The sequence below is a fragment of the Rattus rattus genome, chromosome 4, assembly GCF_011064425.1.
Source record: "Rattus rattus isolate New Zealand chromosome 4, Rrattus_CSIRO_v1, whole genome shotgun sequence".
NCBI lineage: Eukaryota > Metazoa > Chordata > Mammalia > Rodentia > Muridae > Rattus > Rattus rattus.
The window spans coordinates 96,706,319-96,725,191 of record NC_046157.1 but is presented as its reverse complement, the minus strand read 5'-3'; the positions used below and the strand labels follow the sequence as shown (position 1 = coordinate 96,725,191).

General features: G+C 38.6%; 1 protein-coding gene across 1 annotated transcript in view; it reads right to left on the bottom strand.

The window, feature by feature from the left end:
• The window catches only part of Tfap2d (transcription factor AP-2 delta), a 58,841-nt gene that overhangs the window by 15,006 nt on the left and 24,962 nt on the right, over positions 1-18,873 (bottom strand). Inside the window, exons 6-7 of the mRNA XM_032899485.1 lie at positions 10,711-10,852; positions 5,891-6,004 (exon numbers count right to left, since the gene is read on the bottom strand). Coding sequence (XP_032755376.1) covers positions 5,891-6,004; positions 10,711-10,852 — 256 coding nt within the window. The remainder of the gene's footprint in view (positions 1-5,890; positions 6,005-10,710; positions 10,853-18,873) is intronic.

Genomic DNA, 18,873 nt, shown 5'->3' with positions numbered 1-18,873 from the left:
GATGATAGATATGTAGATAGATAGATATGAGATAGATAGATAGATAGATAGATAGATATGAAATGATAGATAGACCCTTTTCAACATATCATTATCTAAGTCACAAATTCGCACAATTTTTTAATTGCCTCTTCTGAAAAATGAATTTGTGGGTCAGAGAGATGATTTGGTCGGCCAATGCTCTTGCTGACAAGCCTGATTTCCATTCTGAGTAGCCAAATGGTAGAAGGAGAGAACTGACTACATCAAGCTGTCATCTGACCTCCATGTATGTGATAGCATGTGCACACACATGTTTTAAAGCATCAGAATCACATTTTCGTTCAAAGGATAATAAGATTCTGAAAGCTGGGAAGGTCTTAGGACTATGCTTCTCAAACCTAGCTACCAGAATTGGAAACTAACATAAATTCCAGAGCCCCAATTTTTCATACATTGACTCTAATCATTTAGGTTTGTAAAAGGGTTTCATCAATAATTTTCCTATGAAGCCAAAATTAATCACCACACTTACAAACTATATAGTCTTTTCAATGCTGGCCAATACACCACCATTTACTAACCTCCTGTTAACAGAGTTATTGTTAAAATTTTGAATTTGTTCAATTGTTACATTGGTAAAAATGCTATCGTTGCCTTTGAAATGCATGCAGAGTGAAATCGTGTATGCATGGAAATCGTAGGAAGCTGCATCAGGAGCCTTCAATCTGGATTGTAGCAGAAAATGACAGCTACGTTTAAAATGATATAATTTTGACATGGGAAAGAGAGAAGCTGCATACTCTAAATTATTTATAGAAATTAGCACAAAAGGGATCAAAGACCTAAATATAAGATCTAAAAACTGTAAAACTCTTAGAAGACAACATAGGAGAAAGCCTTGAGACATTGGATTTACCAAGTAGTCTCTGATGTGCGGTGGAGAGTGTACACAATCATCGTAACAGTATACAAATTAGTCTACAACAAAAAATGTAAAAATTTGCTTAGAAGACATACATTCAGGAGAATGAAAAGGCAACCTTTGAAGATAAGAAAGAATTTGCAAATTGTGAATCTAATATTTAATCTAAAAAGGTTGATATAAAAATAAACAATGGTGCACTACAGCACAGCGCAGAATCAGTAACCCAAGGAGGAACTGGAGACTACTGAATACGTGTCCTTGACGAATGGCTAACAAACCTACAAATCCATGTTCAAAATCATTGGTCTTTAGGAAGACGCAAAGTAAGTGTGCAGAGAAAAGTGGGTCACTACTATTTTTTAAAAGTCAGCAGGAAGTGTTGGAGAGGATGTGGAGAAATGCAAATCTTTGTGTAAGCTAACAAATATAATAGAAGTTATACTGGAATATTATATGGTCTTAAAGGGAAGGGAACGATGACATACGTGACAATAGTTGTGCACCTGCAGTAAATTGTGCCTGATTAAATAAGTAGTCATAAAAGACAGCCATTGTATAATTTGCAGTCCGAGGCCAGAGAGCCAGAGAAATGTGGAATTGTTATAAGCGGATATGATGTATAAGTTTTGTAAAATACAAATTCTAGGAATTTGTTCGCAGGACAATGTAAATATGCTTAGCTATAGAGCTGAATTCTATTGAAAAAAAAAGGGAATATTTTATTTTAGTACAATTTACAAAACACAGACTTTAGGAAATTTTCTACAAAAATGAATTTTAACCCCAGTGACTTCCAGAATCATGAGAAATTAGAGGGCTTTATCAAAATAAACAATCTGGAATGTAAGGAAAAATAAATGAAAATTCTGGTAAAAGTTTAAAAAGTAAAATAAACAAGAAATCACAATGAGATATTCAAAGTCCTCAAATATAAATACTAAAATTTAGAGATACTATTATTCTAAAGGTACTATTAATTACTATATTTATTAATTAATATTAAAACTGCTACTATACATTTAGTGTAATTAAATATGAAGTTTAGAACATTTAAACAGATAGCTTTATCTTTGAAATTGTGACTCGACACAATTGAGAATTGACAGCCACATATTTTGAGAGTTTTGAATCTCACCCAGTATCTCATTTTTCCTGAGAGTAGAAGCAGTCAGTTCCCTTTTTCTTTTGAGACAGGATTTCTCTGTGTAACCTTGTCTGTCCTGGAACTCTGTAGACCAGGCTGGACTTGAACTCAGAGATATGCCTACGTCTGGAGAGCTGGGATTAAAGGTGTGCTTCACCACTATCTGGCTATTTAGTTCTTTAGTTCCTGCATAAACACCACCTTGTTACCATATTCTAAGTAGGGAGGTAAATAAGAGAATGTGAAGCTCAGAGGAATCCTGCTTCCTTCTTATTTTAGAAATCAGAGTTTGCTCTAAAGAGTTCTGTGGGTTTGGGAGATAGATGGCTTATAGGCAGAGTGTTTGCTTGAAGAAGAGAATGAGAAGTTTGATCCCCAGCACCCACATAAAAAGATATAGGTATCTGGGCTCCGATCTGTAACTCCCAGCACTGTGAAGAATGGAGACAGGAGGATTGATTTGGCTAGCTAGACAGCCAGTCTAGCCCAAAGGAGCAGGCTGTGAGTTCAGTGAAAGACCAGATCTTAGAGGTAGAGCTTGAAAAAGCAGGAGCCTAGACATCCTCTTCTGTCTCTCCCTTCCCTGCACATCTGCACATAGAACACACACACACACACACACACACACACACACACACACACTTTTGTGACATTATGTGTATAGCTTGTAAAAGTATCAACAAGATAGCAAGCCTGTGCTAAATATGCAAGTCTTCTACCTATCCATTTCCTTCAGAAACTGATATTCAGGTTAAAGCCCATTTTTGCTCTCGGCCAGAAGAGATGAGGTCACTGTCTGATGATAGCATCAGCATGTCTAATTAGAAATAGACTTATCCTATGGCGTAGGCTCCTGCTTCTCTGCATCCTAATAGTAAAATCCTTGTAAATTGGTAACTTCGCAAACATCATTAATCCCAATTTAAATTAATAATAATAATAATAATCAACTCATCATGTGAATGTAACAAACCCTTTAACGTATACATAAACCAAACTGTGGCAATAACCCTGGGAGCATCAATTTTTTTCAAGCTCACATCATTGGCACAGACAAGCAATACAGCATTTACTAAGTGTTAAATTTATATCCTGTCTCATTTCAGCTCATTACTACACATAATTATCACACAGCGGTTTTATATAGGAACCCAAGCAAAAGTTTGAAAGTTTCTCCACACAACCCACCTCACATGTAATGGGACCTGGGTTTGAAAAATAGCCCTCGTGATTCCAAAATCTTGTGCTCTAAAATGTCTATACTTTTTTTAAATTCTAGATTTATTGCAGTTTCCCCTGATTCTTCCTTTGAGAGGCAGATAAAATTCTGAGAAATGTATACTATGTCCTGAGTCATTTTGAAAAATAAATTCTAGGTAGAATATGAAAAGATTGTGCTTATGGAATCTTGAGTAGAACTGTAGCATATTAAGAGAAAATACTCATTTAGAATACTCTGTGCAAACAAAATTACTTAAGTATTTATTATGTAGATAATTGTGTATCATCTTCAACAGCCTTATAATCTTAAGCAGTTTTTCTGTTTGTTTTATCCTAGGCTGTTTTGGTTTTATTTATTATTATTAAGTATTATTAATTTTCTAATAATATAATTAATGCCTATTTGTATTCTAATGAGAGAGAAAAGGTGAATCTGGATAATTGGGGAAGTGGGGAGGATCTGGGAGGAGTTGGAGGAAGGGAAAGAATAATCAGAATATGTTGTAAGAAAAAAAGTTTATTTTCCAATTAAAAAAATTAAAGGAAATTTATTCATAGGTTCATTGTCTTGGGCTTTCCCTTTCAAACTCTAATAAATAGTTCTTAACCTTCAAAAAAGAACTTAAGCAGGTAATGGAAACATTTTTAATTCTTTACTTTTTGTTTGCTCGTTTTTGAGACAGTGGCTCTCTATGTAGGCCATGAGTTGTCCCTGAATTCTCTCAATGCTTGCTGCCTCAGCCTGCCAAGTACTGGTATTACACGTGTGCTCACCATCCTAACTTGTCAGTTAATCTCTCATTAACGTTGTTTATACTTTCCAACAAATGATAACTAAAAAGAAAATGAAATGTTTTATTTTTTGTATAAATGAGAAATACTGTATCACACTATAATTTTAGAGTTTTGAAATGGAAAATTATTTAAGCAGCAGCTATTTTCTTTCTCGTAATAATCTGGAGAGTAAGTTAACCAAAAAGATAGTCTATTTATTTTCAAAGTTTCTCAGAAATGAAAACTTAAAGTATGCTTTTAATATTTCATTTTAGTGTCCCATGTTTTAAGAACCATTTTTACAGGACTAGAGAGATGGCTTGTGGTTAAGAGCACTGGCTGCTCTTCCAGAGATCCTGAGTTCAATTTGTAGCAACCACACAGTGGCTCACAACCATCTGTAATGGAAATTGTTGCCCTCTTCTGGTGTGTCTGAAGATAGTGACAGTGTACTCATATACATCAAGGAAAGAAAGGAAGGAAGGAAGGGGAGGAAGGAAAGGGAGGGAGGAAGGGAAGGGGAGGAGGAAGGAGGAAGGAAGGAAGGGAAGGAAGGAAGGGAGGGAAGGAAGGAAAGGAAGGGAGGAAAGGAAAAGAAAGGAAAGGAGGAAGGGGGGGAAGAAGGAGGGAGGGGAGGAAGGAGGGAGGAAGGGAGGGAGGAAGGGAGGGAGGGAGGGAGGAAGGCAGGGAGGGAGGAAGGGAGGAAGGAAGGGAGGGGAGGAGGAAGGGAGGAGGAGGAGAAGGGGAGGGAGGAAGGAGGGAGGGAGGAAGGGAAGGGAGAGGAGGAAGGGAGGGAGGGAGGAAGGAGGGAGGAGGGAGGGAGGAAGGAAGGGAGGGGAAGGAGGGGAGGAAGGAAGGGAGGGGGGAGGGGGGGGAGGAGGGAGGAGAGAGAGAAGAGGAGAGGGGAGGGGGGGAGGGAGGAAGGAAGGGAGGGAGGGAGGAGGGGAGGAAGGAAGGGAGGGAGGAAGGGGGGAAGGAAGGAAGGGAGGGAGGAAGGAAGAAAAGGAAGGAAGGAAGGAAGGAAGAAAGAAAGAAAGAAAGAAAGAAAGAAAGAAAGAAAGAAAGAAAGAAAGAAAGAAATTAAAAAAGAATCATTTATACTTCTAAGTTTATAGAAATCATCAGTGCATTCCTAAAGATTTAGTCATTGATATTTAGTTAGCTTCAATCAGATCTGATTTAACAATTTACCCTATCAACATAGTAACTGTTTAAAAGATTTCAGAAACCTGGACAAAATTTCTTAGTATTCCTGATCTAATAATACACATTTTCATGAAGCCATAGCTTCTTGATGAATATAAAAAGATATTACATTTTCTGATCTAAAGTGCCTCAATCACTATGTTTTCTTAAATTGATAGTCTCAAAAATTCAGGCCGTCACTCCTGTGATCTGAATATTTGTTTCTTCTTCTCCTCAAATTCATACACTGAAACTAAACCTCAATACAATAGTAAAAAGAGAAGCCTCAGGAGGTGATTAAGTTTTGAGAGAATGGATTCGTGCCCTTAAGAAGAGTCTTTTGGAAGTTTCTTGGCCCCTTTCATCACACAGTACTGAGTTAAAGGATCTGAAGACACAGAGCTCTTAAAAGATACTGATTCTGTCAGCACCTTGCTCTCAGATTTCCCAGTCCCGGAATCTGAACTACACACTTATATCTTCTATACATTATCCAGTCTAGAGTATCTTATCATAGCATTCCGAACAGAGTAGAACAGTTATTATTTTATTAACATAAGGATATCTCTAACTGGAATTATGACGACATCACAGAATCCTAGAGGATTGAGTGTGGTTTAGCTGCCCAGCGTCTAAGTAGATGGGAAAAGCCATCTTACCTGAAATGTGTTAAGTGCCTCTGGATGTCAAGGTCTAGAATGGGAGTCGGTCTGGAGGATCCCAGTGGTGATCTATCTTGGCTCAGGAGGTCTTGGAATTCTTTACAAATTTGCCTACAACAAAAGGGTACAAAATTGAAATTGCACTCTTGAAACGGACTTATTTTAATTTCACGAGATATTATCTATCAAAGTCTGTTTCCCCTTTAAAGGAGACCAGGAGGATTTTTTTTGTCAGCAGTCTCAAGTTCCATTGGACTGACTTTGCAGGGCCGGAGGACGATAGTAAAACATTTTTCAAGACACTCACCATGTTCATTTTTAAAGAGCATCTTTACATGTTAATCTCTGGATAGAAGAAAATTCACGTGAGAGAATTTGTCCTTAAATTGTCTTTAAAAGGATTACAAATGCTGTTTTCTTTTTTAGAACGTCACATCTATAGACAATTTTAACTAAAGTTAGAGGTTTACATCACTCAAAGTCATAATACAAGCTAACTTTGGACAATTCTGTCACCCAGTATGGCAATATTTACTTTCTGACTATTTTCATGCCTTGGCATTTGGAGTCAATGATCTCTTATTCCCAAATTATTCCACCAGTCCTAAAAAAAAGTCGCTATGCACTGTTCTCTTCCAGCTGCTACTTTGCATACCTTCTCCAGCTGTTCTTTTTTTCTAACATGGTTATGGATTTTAGCCTATGTGTAATCAAAAACATTGTGGTGCGTCATGACTACCAGTTAATCCCTTGCAGTGTATAATTTTAAAGAAACATAACAGTTAAGAAAATGATATTTTATTGTCTTTGTGTGTGTGTGTGTGTGTGTGTGTGTGTATGTACATGCATGCACTCATGCATGTGAACATGTGTGCGCACATTTTCGTGTGTGAGTTTGGGCACACACATGCCATGGTACACCCGTGGAGGTCAGTGGATAGCGTCAACTTCAAACTTCACCTTCTATTTTCATAAGGAAGTGCCTCTGTTGTCTTGCCCCTGCATATACACCATGGTAGCTGGCCCATGATCTCCTGGGATTGTCTTGTCTCTGCCTCCTACCTCACTGTAGGAGCAATGGGATGACAAAACCAGTACTTGGACTTATGTGACTTCTGGGAATTCAAACTCAGTCCTTTGTGATTGCAGTGCAAGTAATTTTTATCCACTGGACCATCTTCCTGGGCTAGAAAACATGTTTTAAAAATATGCCTATAATGAAATGAATGTAGCAGCTACAGAATGAAATCAATTAACAGGAAAGAATTTCCTAAAAGCATTCTTCATATATGGAGGAAATATCCGATATTCATTATAGTATAGTTATTTTGAATGTATATCTGTTATTGTATGTAGGTTGTTGGAAAATACAGCAGTTAGGCTTTGCTTGTCATGATGAGCAAATGTAGAAAGGTCAAGTCACCCCAAATGACCATGTGGGTAACAACAGCTAAAGCTGCTTGCCTCTGAGCCTTAGGGGTCAGTTTCATTTCCTGGATCCACTTGGAGGAGCATGAGAGCCAACTTCCTGAAGGTTTGCCTTCTGACCTCCACTTGCATGCTTGGCATATATGCACACATGTATGTATGCATGTGTGTGTGTGTGTGTGTGTGTTCGCGCTCACACACACACCATTTATTCAGTTCTGTTCACTGTGGCTTTATTCATAGTTACTAGAAACTGGAAACAACCTAGATGTCTCTCAACCAAAGACTGGATAAAGAAAATGTGCTGTATTTGCACAATGGAGTATTACTCGGCTGTTAAATTTGTAGGCAAACGGATGGAACTAGAACAATAAATCAACCTGAGTGAGGTAACCCAGACCCGGAAAGACAAACATGATATGTACTCACTTATAAGTGGATACTAGTCGTTAAGTAAATGATAGCCAAGCTGCAATTCACAGAGGCTTAATAACAAGGAGGGCTGTAGGAAGTTTGTATAAAACTCCTGGCCCAGGGAAAATAGAATATAAATTGTGAAGATGGACTGGAGGTGGGTGGGGATGGGTACAGGGTGGTGGTGGTGCTGTGAGAGAATGCAAGAAGAGACAGCTGGGGCTAAAGGGGTCTAGGGAGGGAGGAAGTGTGGAAACCTGGAATCTATGAGGTGACCCTAATGAGGACTTTGAGTTATGGATGATTTGAAGTTTGAACTAGACTTTTTTGTATGAAGGCAAGATAGTGATGGGTCAGGGTTGCATTAGATTGAGTTGTTGGCTGAGGGGGTTTTATGGAGATCCTGAAACAACTCAAGTTGGTGCTAAGACAGACAATAACAGACAGAAAGCTGTCAAGAAGTCCCCATTGTTGACAACATCCAAACAGCTCACTGAGCATAGAGAGGTAGAACAGGTGCCTTTATGAAGCCTTCACCCCTATATTCTAGTATCTTTGGTGCGGGCAGGTACCCTGCAGGTTAAGGAAAGTGTAACCTGGATATGAACCCAGCAACAAATCTTACGACCAACAATCGGTCCTGTCTGCAAGATGTGCTGTGGAAATGATGGTGCAGAACTTGTGGGAGCTGCCACACAATGTCAGGTTTAACTTGAGGCTGATACCACAAGAGGGAGCCCATGTCTGTCACTGCCTGGATTACCAGGGCTAGAGACTTGGCTAGTTCAGAGACCTAGGATAGGTATCTTGTCTAGTGGTCATCAGATATGCTTCCTCTTGCAGTAGACTGAAGAGGGTGCAGAGACCCACAGACAGACGTCATTTGGAGAGAGTCTAAATTGCACATCTCTGTTGGGTCCCTCCCCTAGGAACTTAGGCACCCAATGGGAAAAGGGGAGGAAAGAGGGTAGGAGTCAAAGGGGATGGAAGACACAAGGAAAACATGTTCCAGTGAATCAACTATGCAGGGTCTGATGGGCTCACAAAGACTAAAGCAGCAAGCACAGGGCCTGCATGGTTCTGCACCAGATCCTGTGTGTATGCTATGACCCTTAGCCTGGTGTTTTATGGAACTCCTAATAGTGGGAGCAGGTGTGCCTCTGACTCTTTTGTCTGCTCTTGGGACCTGTTTTCATGGATATTGAGACTCTTTTTTTTTTTTTTACTAAGTGTATGGTTAAAAATTTACTTTATTCATTTTCATGCATCCTGTCTCTCTGAAGTGAAACTGGATAGCTTTCAGGATAGTAATTGAGTGGTAGTAGTTGAGTTCAACTTTAAGTAAACATTTAGTAGCATTTTGTGGTGCCAACATCTCCAGGGCTCCATGTTATATAAGAGCGATACATTGTTACATTTGCTTTAGATTTCTAACTAAAAACATAAATATAGCCGATGTTCCAGATTTTTGGACAAATGTTATGAACTCTGATGTAATATTCCATCATTATTGTCTCCCTCCCACCCAAAGATTAGGCTGGTTTTAAGTCTTCATTTTTCTCTCAGATTGAAACACATTTTAAGCAAATAAACACCAATAATTTTTAGATCATTGAATAAATCAATTTATAGTTCTGCAGACTGGCCTCATTCTTGTCCAAACAGGAATGCAAATTCTAGTCGAATTGGTGAGTGAATAACAAAAAGCAAAACTTGGCAGGCTTGAACTCTTGCTAGATAATTCAGCATAGGACATCGCTCTCTTGCTACCAATTGGATTTTATAATCTTGTCATTTGTTTCGAAGACATGGGACAGCTTATGTCCTTAAATGAAAAATGACAATCCTGTAGGATTCAGTGGCAATTGCCACCCTCTCCACAGGACAGTTAGGGAATTATTATTCAGACTACTTTCATTCTTATTTAAATTCTTCTTTCTGAAGCTGAGATATGAAAAGACTCTTTTGTCTCAAAACAAAATGTCATATTATGAATTATGTAACAAAGATGATCTTCAGTGACTCACAGCATTCTAACTTTGTCACTTACGTCATTGTCCTTAAGGAGGTTAAAAATTTTAGCGGATTTATGGATTTAAAGTTTGGTGTTTCTACTAGCGATCGCTAATAAAGCAATATTTAATTAAGATCACTGGCTGTTATGGCTTACCTTATCGTGGATCAAGTGTTAAGCATATTTATTTCCAATCCAGTGAGGAGACTTTTCTGTGTTTTCTATCAATCAGTAACAAGTATCATGTCTAGTTCAAGATATGTCTAGTTTCTATCTTTCTGCCTAAACAATTTTCCTAATTATACCAAAATATTTGGTTAATTACCAACACTAGAAACAACAGTGGAGGAGGGTAACTGAATCTAACCAATTTTTTCCCCTGTAATTGTGTATTTTACAAAATATCCTGAAATACAGCGAAATATATTATTTACCAAAGATGGAAATCAGTAATTGGTTATGTCACTGAAGGAGTTTTGTATTTCATGTATATTTGGAACTTTTATTGTATTTCTCTCTCTCTCTCTCTCTCTCTTTCTCTCTCTCTCTCTCTCTCTCTCTCTCTCTCGTGTGTGTGTGTGTGTGTGTGTGTGTGTGTGTGTGTGTGTGCATGTACATGTGATAACATATAAGTAGAAGTCGAATGGTAACTTGTAGGATTTCTTTCCATTGCATGAGCTCTTGATATTGAACTCAGGTTTGTGAGCACTGGTAGCAAGTGCCTTTAGCTGTTGAGCCCTCTAGTTGGCCCAGTTTCTGCATATTCTAATCATTGTCTTGATAGTCCTCTTTCTAATCATGTAAACTTTGATGCCTTGGTGCAGATGGTAGAACTCTGGGTTAATCTATTTCGTTGCTGGAATGTGATCCCCCTTGCTTTTAGAGAACTCATGCTCTCCAGCCTGTCGTTCAAAGAAGAAAGGAAAACTGAAGGTGCACGGAGGTGTCCCGCAGCTCTTACTTGGTCGCTAGGATCATCTTTTTCCGTGCTGTCTGTTCTTTCTGTTCCATATGTTGTCTGGCGAGATGTTCTCCTACTGCCTTGGCTGGAAACTCTGTTTCGCATGTGTAGCCAAAATCCCTAGCCAAGTGCAAAGCCTCTCCTGTTGGCAGAAAACACAAGTCACTGGTTTATCCATATCTGACCTTACAAGAGCAACTCTCCAAGTCTCAAACATGGCTGTGGTCACAGGAAAACATTTTGATTCTATCTAATTTAAACAATGTTTCTATCTAATTTAAGCAAAGTTGGGGGCAGGGATAGAATCTGTGAGGAATGGCAATGAAAACAAAGGAACGGGAACTTTACAGGTAAAATGTTGGAAATCTGAGAAGAAATGAGTACAAATCAGTAACTCAGGAGTTTTGACTCTTTTCTTTGAATGTCTCACTCCATTACAGAAGAATGACTTCCAGAGTTCCATTCACAATCACCAATGGAAAAGCTACACACACACACACACACACACACACAAATATATATATGTATGCATACATAATATAAAATGTGTATGCAAATATATATATGCTTGTTGCTGCTAAGACGGATGTCTCTAATCTATAGACAAGCCATTCTGATGATTTTTTTTTCCATGAGACTGATCAAAATATACAGCAATAGTCTCAAATACTTAGAAAGTTGTTATCACTTTATAAAATGAAGTACATGACTTTCACACTGCAGTGTTAGAGTTTATTATCTGACTATAATACTATCAACATCAGGCCTTCCAGAAGGCTCTGATGTACTGTACTGCTTTGGAAAATGCAGAACACAGCAGAATCATAAACAACTTCTGCTTGTCCACAAAATATGGAGTGCCAGTAAAATTTTAATAAGTGCGATAAAAATATCTTACTAAGAAAGTAATATTTACTGAGGAAAGTCAGTCTAGAGCATATTGGTCAACATTTTTAAATAATGCTTTATCAAAAGTCTTATCTGACAAGTAAAATTTATTTTAAAATCCAAGTTTCTCAGTGAGAATACAGTTACATCTTAAGCTGCCTGCCTAGAAGGCCTGAGATTTAATTTCTAGAAACATGAATGCCTTTGTGAATAAGTACTTGTACACACACAAGTATATAACATATAAAGCATATAAATGTATAAACAAATATATAAATCAAACCATGCTGCATATGCACTAAGTGACTACTTTATTCAGGGGAATCTTTTTTTTAAACTTTTTGTTTTATTGTTGTATTTGCATTGGTGTCTAGTCTGACTACATGTTTGTATGCGAGTGCCCGACTCCATAGAACTGGGACTACAGGCAGTTATGAGCTGCCACGTAGGTGCTGACAATTGAACCTGGGTCCTCTGGAAGAGCAGCCAGTGCTCTTAACTGTCATTTTCGGGGCCTTCTTAATCAGACGTAATAGACAGATGGAATAGAACTTTAAATACTGGTTTTCCTTGCCTGGGGACGGAATTAAAGAGCTTGCTTAGCTTGTATGAGACCCTGGATCTGATTGTCAGCTTGACACAAAATTAGGAAGCTACAGAGGAAGTTTGAGTCCAACTAGACCACGAGACCCTATCTAAAAACAAGGTGTGGGGAGGATGACTGCGATGGTAAAATTCTTGCCATGAAAACCTGACCTGTAAAGTCAATCCCTGAACCAACATCAAGGTGGAAGTAGGAAGAGATTTCCAAGATTGTCCTCTGACCTCTATTTAGCACGTATTCACACATGTGCATAGACACACATGCGTTATGCATGCGTGCGGCATGTACACGGACACACACACACACACACACACACACACAAATTGGAATGGTCATAGCAACACGAGCAGTCATAGCAACAAGAAGAAATTAAATACTACAATAGCAATTTAAGATTTTCGTTGCATCTTTATAAGCACCGTATAAAATACCTACCCATGTGTATTGTAGAGATAGGAGATGTGGTGTTATGTGGTACTACAAATAAGAAATTATTGATAACGGGTTTTACAGAAGTAAGAGAAGGTGGGAGTCATGGGGCAGAGGTGACCCAACAACCAGTTAATCAAACTTTTCTATGAAGAAGTAAAAACGATTCAGACTTGATGACCACATCATGTGGTCCTTGTTTCATAACTGGCCAACGGAACACTCTAAGAAGTTACTGTATTTGAAGTTGCTGTCCGCTCATAGAACAGCAGATTTGTTGATAGGTGAACACCAGGAGTGCATCAAAATAGACAACAGGACAGATTAAGAGGAGGGACAATCATAGACATAAAGAGGTGAACACAAACAGATTAGGCGACATCAATAAAATATTCTAAGAAAAATACTGTTTTTCTATTAAATCAAGCCTTTTAGTTTGAAAAAAAATTAACCAAGTTAACAGCTGTAACGAACAGGAAGTCCATTTAAGATTGCAGGAAGCTGAGCGACTGGTGTTCAGGAAGTAGTTCCCCCTCCCGCAATGTTCTCTTAACCTTTCTTACAAGTAAAAGCTCTAGTCAAGATTTTTCTCAAACACGTTTTTAAAAAGCATACAGGAAAGCTGAAAGAATTGTACAATAAAAAGACATATATCTATTCTTCATATACTAAGTGTACTCTCTCACACGCCGATCAATTATACTCCAACTCTATCCGCGCTACCTTCGGAGGAAATTCTAAATTTCATGCCTTTGTCAAAAGTATCAGTTTGTATGTAACTAACTGGGGTTCTACATTTAGTAAAGTCTCTTGAGCTCGTCCTCCATCTATGCTAAATAAAAGACACAAAACTGGGGACACTTCAATCATGACTTGTTGGTATGGTGTGTATGAATGTTGGGTGTGGACGAAGGAGAGTGAGAGAGGATATCAAGTGAGGTTTGGGCACGTGCGAGGCAAGCATTTATTCCACTAAGATACACCTTCGCCCTTATTTACATACTCCATATCTATTGGCTACACATGGCCAGGCAGAGGTCTGGGGGAGTGGCAGAGGAGTTGAGCCTTGGCTTTGCTCTCACAGAGGGTGGCAGTGCCTTTCTCAGCATGGGGTGGTCCACAACTGCAAACAACTTCAGCCCTCAGAGCCCTGCTCCATTCTCCTCAGACACCAGTGCTCATGCGCACACCTGTGCGCGCACGCGCACACACACAGAACTCAAACTGAAAAATACATATTTTTTTTTTAAAGGATTTTTTTGGGAGGGGGGATCGCTTTTCTCTATTTCAGAAAGGAGCATTTGGGCAACAGGGTAACCTGCTGATCTGATTCCCAGCCGTACTTGGTAACCTGTGTGGAATTTTCAATGTGAATGAGTATCAGTCAAGGTTTAAAAAAAACAGCATGCAGTTTCATCCGTGCAAATAGGTTTAAATTTTATTTATCAATAAATGCTACTACCGTTAGTGCTTTTCTCCTCTCATCCTGCATTTTATAAATATTTCTCTCCTTCCTACAATATAAGACTTTGCGAAAGACCCTAACTCAATAGGAAAAAAAAATCTCAATGAAGTAAAAGCATATGATTGAGGTAACAGATAGCGTTTTGTGAATTGGCTGACTGAGGCATGCCCCACACACTACAAATGAGAAATGCTGGGACTCGTGTGTAGATTTTTATTCGTGTATTAGAAAGTATCAAGTCACCTCCATTTAAAGCAGAGATGATATGACTAAATGTGAAGGGTTTCTTTATTCTCAATATTTAATATTTTGTGTATTTAATTTCATTTATATTTAATTGACATGTAGTCAATTAATTCAATTATTAATCAATTAATTTAGTTACTATTTAATTATTTTCAGTGGTGTCATAATGAACAAGCAGCATTTAAAAAATGTTGATTTGCAACAGTTTATCACATGAAGATACAGGAAATGAAATATTGGTTTAAAAAGACATAGCAATGTCCTGTAGAATGCTTCCTTTTGCTAGAAAAATGACAAAATGGATTACTTGTGAAATTTCACATTTGAAGATAGAAATGTCAAAGTAGGAGCCAACAAATAAGGCTATTGCACCTGACCAGAAGATAAACTTGCAGGTTTTTTTTTTTGAAATTAGATATATTCCTTTATTTACATTTCAAATGTCATTCCCTTTCCCAGTTTCCTGTCCATAAGCCCCCCATCTCCTCCCCCATACAGATGTTCCCCCCATCCATCCCCTTTAAGCCCCCCCACGACATTCCCCTGCACTGGAGGTCCAACTTGGCAGGACCAAAGGCTTCCCCTTCCACTGGTGCCCCAACAAGGCTTTGTGCTTCTTAAGAAAGATACAAAGGTCATCTTTCAAACCAGCACAATGATCGTGTAGGTAGGCTGTCTTCCAGCAATATATACCAAGCAAAGTTGCACGAGTCAGATTAACCGCACAGTTTGTCATTCCCACAGAAGCAGATACTTAAGTAATTTTTTTTTCTTCTTTTCGGGGCTGGGGACCGAACCCAGGACCTTGTGCTTCCTAGGCAAGCGCTCTACCACTGAGCCAAATCCCCAACCCCTTAAGTAATGTTTTAATACACTATTTCATACACCAGTGGCTCGCAACCTTCCTAATGCTACGATTCTTTAACACAGTTCCTTGTGTTTGTGGTGACCCCCCCAACCAGAAAGTTATTTTCGTTGCTGCCTCAGAACAGTAGTTTTGCTACTGTTTTTAGTTAGAATGTAAATATCTACGTTTTCCGATGGTCTTAGGCAAATCCTGTGGAAAAATGGGGTCGCGACCCACAGGTTGAGAACCCTTGACACAGGTAACTAGGAAGACTGCAATATGCCTCTAGAGTTCTGTGCAGAGACCTGACTCTATGACGATTTATCTCATTTCATGCGAAGCTCAACCCTGTGGTAGTTTTAAAAAACAGTTTGAGAAGAACAGCTGGTATTTACATTAACACTGACAGCCAGATCCTCCCTTCCCCCACTTCTGTTTACTGCTTTCCATGGCTTGCAGTGTAACATTGTCACGGGATGTATAGTGATGCTACATCAAAGACGTGGCAAGTGAAGACATTCTGATATGTAGTTAAAATGTGTACATCACTGCAGAAAAGCTTTATGTGTGACAATCCAAGAATCAACAAATAATGGATCAGTCCATTAAAACACACAGTCTTCTAAAACAAGAAAACCCATGAAGTACAGTTCTTTCTAGTGGATGCCTTCCTGTCTACGGGCTTAAGGAAAACCAATTTTAGGGTAGGAAAAATGTATGGATAAGCTTCTCTGAGTTTTGAATGTTTGTGCAAATAACGACATGTTTCTCTGAGTCTAAGCAATGGGCAGTTATCAGTGGTGTAAAGAGAATTCTAAGAAGAACCAAAACCATTTTCCCTCCTATTCTTATGGCCAAAGGATGAAATAAGTTGCCGTAGTTCTGAGAGGACTTAAACTTCCTGCTTATTTTATTGTGTCACTTGGATATCAACCCTCTACGTGCGAGCAGCGAAAACGATAACTTTAAAACTAGATTAATTTCATTTCATATCAAGAACTTCTCAGTGTAGAAGTCTACGCTGATGAGATTAATGTTTACGAAAAAGGCTTCAGGGTGCATGTGCCAACCAATAACTCATGCCCATCTTTAAAATGGGAAATTGCAGAGCAACGATTCAATGTTTTAGGTCACAGCTTATTAGATAATGGTCTTAAATGATGGTCATTTACAAATGAATTCCAAGCCCTGGCAAGCACATCAGCATGTATCATGCTTGCCATGCCTCTGGGGATTCAGGTTTGCCACATACACCACAGCAAAAGTAAAATTTTCGGAGAAAACATTAGGAAAAAAAAGTGGAAAGTTAATGGCAAAGTATTTTCTGATGAAAAGTTAATTGACTGTTGTCCTGAGATTTGGTTTACCGAAGGTATGGGTCTAAATTTATTATTTTCAAAGATGTATTTTCATTCTCTTCCATGCATGCATGTGTGTCTTTGTGAATGAATGCCGTGTGGTTCTGTGAGACAGGAGGCCTGAAGAAGGCACGGGATGTCCTGCAGCTGCAGTTATGGGCAGTTTTGTGATGTTTGATGGGCGTGCTGGAAACAGACCTCTTGTCTTCTGGAAAAGGTGCATGTGCTCTTAATTGCACATCCATTTCTTCAGCTCCTGGAGTTACATTTAAGTTAGAAGTAAATACACCTGATTTTTCAAATGTGTGTACTTGTGAGGAATTTTTGTTTTTGCCTTGTAATTCCTTAGAGAATCTTTACCACTTGTCATTGTAATACTATTACCCTAATATTATATTTTATTTACTATAGCAACATCTAATGGCATTAAATAAAGGCAAAAATTATGTATTTTAAATACTGGTCATATATCTATAATTTTAATGTTATTTTCACGTGTGGCAAAAGAGCAGATTAAGCAAGGAGTATCTATTACATTAATAAATTCCTCTCTCTCTCTCTCTCTCTCTCTCTCTCTCTCTCTCTCTCTCTCTCTCTCTCTCTCTCTCCTGTAGTACTGGAGTTTCAACCTGAGACCTTCTGCATTCTAAGAATGTATTCTAGCACTGAGTTCTCCCCTCAGCCCTCTTCCAGTTTCGTTTTTGAGATGTGCTCTCACTGAATTGCCCAAGCTGGCCTTGACTTCTTTCTGTATCCAGGGCAGGTCCTAAGCTTTGTCACTCACTCTCCTGCCTCAGACTTTTAAGGGGCTGTGATTGACCATCTGCACTGCAAAGCTCTACAAATAAATTTTCTTTCTTCCTTCCTTTCTTTCTTTCTTCCTTCCTTTCTTTCTTTCTTTCTTTCTTTCTTTCTTTCTTTCTTTCTTTCTTTCTTCCTTCCTTCCTTCCTTCCTTCCTTCCTTTCAAGATTGACTTATTTCATGTATGTGAGCACAATGTAGCTATCTTCAGACACACCAGAAGAGGGCATCGGGTCCTATTACAGATGGTTGTGAGCCACCTTGTGGTTGCTGGGAATTGAACTCAGGACCTCTGGAAGAGCAGTCAGTCCTCTTAAACACTGGGCCATCTCTCCGGCCCCACAATTTTTTTCTTTTTTTTTATAATTTGAACTTACAATTAGATCCTAGAGCTGAAGCACCAAGAAACATGTTTGACTGTGTTCAAGCTTTTTCTGACAGGAATGCAGTCTACAACACAACTTCACTGGCGTAGTTACATGTCTCATAACTTGACAATTTCACCAGGTAAATTTTGATTGTTTTCAAATATCTACATTGTGTTTCCCAGAGGAATAGTTCTGCACCTTTTTCAATGCCCCATAACTATCAGAAAACCTGATCTGTCTGTGACAACCAGGCTCCCAAATATAGTTAACAGTCTTGTGAGGTATTCGAACAAGTAAGGCACAAAGACAAAGAGAAACTTGCTAAACATTGGCTACATATTGCAAACTAATAAACAAAACTCTATTACTATGTCAATGGGGCCATTTAATAAAACAAAGTATGCTTGAAGACACAGTTTCGGAACAGTTCTAACTCATATTTTTGCTTAAAAGGGGGATAAAAAAACGAAACCACTAGATTTCACAAACATTAGTTAATCTCTGTTACTATGGCTTGAGCTTTTTGCGAAAGCTTCTGAAGTAGTTCTCTTCAGCTGTGGTTGAAAATCTCTCTCCTGGGGCTGGAGAGATGCCTCAGCTGTTAAGAGCGCTGACTGCTCTTCCAGAGGTTCTGAATTCAATCCCCAGCAACCACATGGCAGCTCACAACCATCTGTAATGGGATCTGATGCCCTCTTCTGGTGTGTCTGAAGACAGTGTACTCACATATATAAATAAGTAAATCAAAAATAAAACAAAATCAAAAACACCTCTCCGTTAAGAGGATGAGAAAGTTTTACACAGATATGTATATCTATATGTACATATAGAATATGTAGTCACACACATTCTCCCGTATAAGAAGTCTGTGGGTTACATCAGGGGAAGGCAGAAGCCATTGAGTTACTAATAAATTATGAGTTCTATCTAGCTATATATTCACAAGGGACTGACATACTTGGCTAATATAATATCAGTTCTGGAAAGAAGCAAGGAAACATGGTAATAGGAACAAGAATAGCATGACCAGGGAAACAAAGACATCACTCTACTCAAAAAGTATACTCATGCTAAGAAATGTAATTGGAAGATGTAGCTTGTTTTTCAAATTAGTAGGGAAATGATGGATTATCAATAAAAGGTGTTGGGACAACTG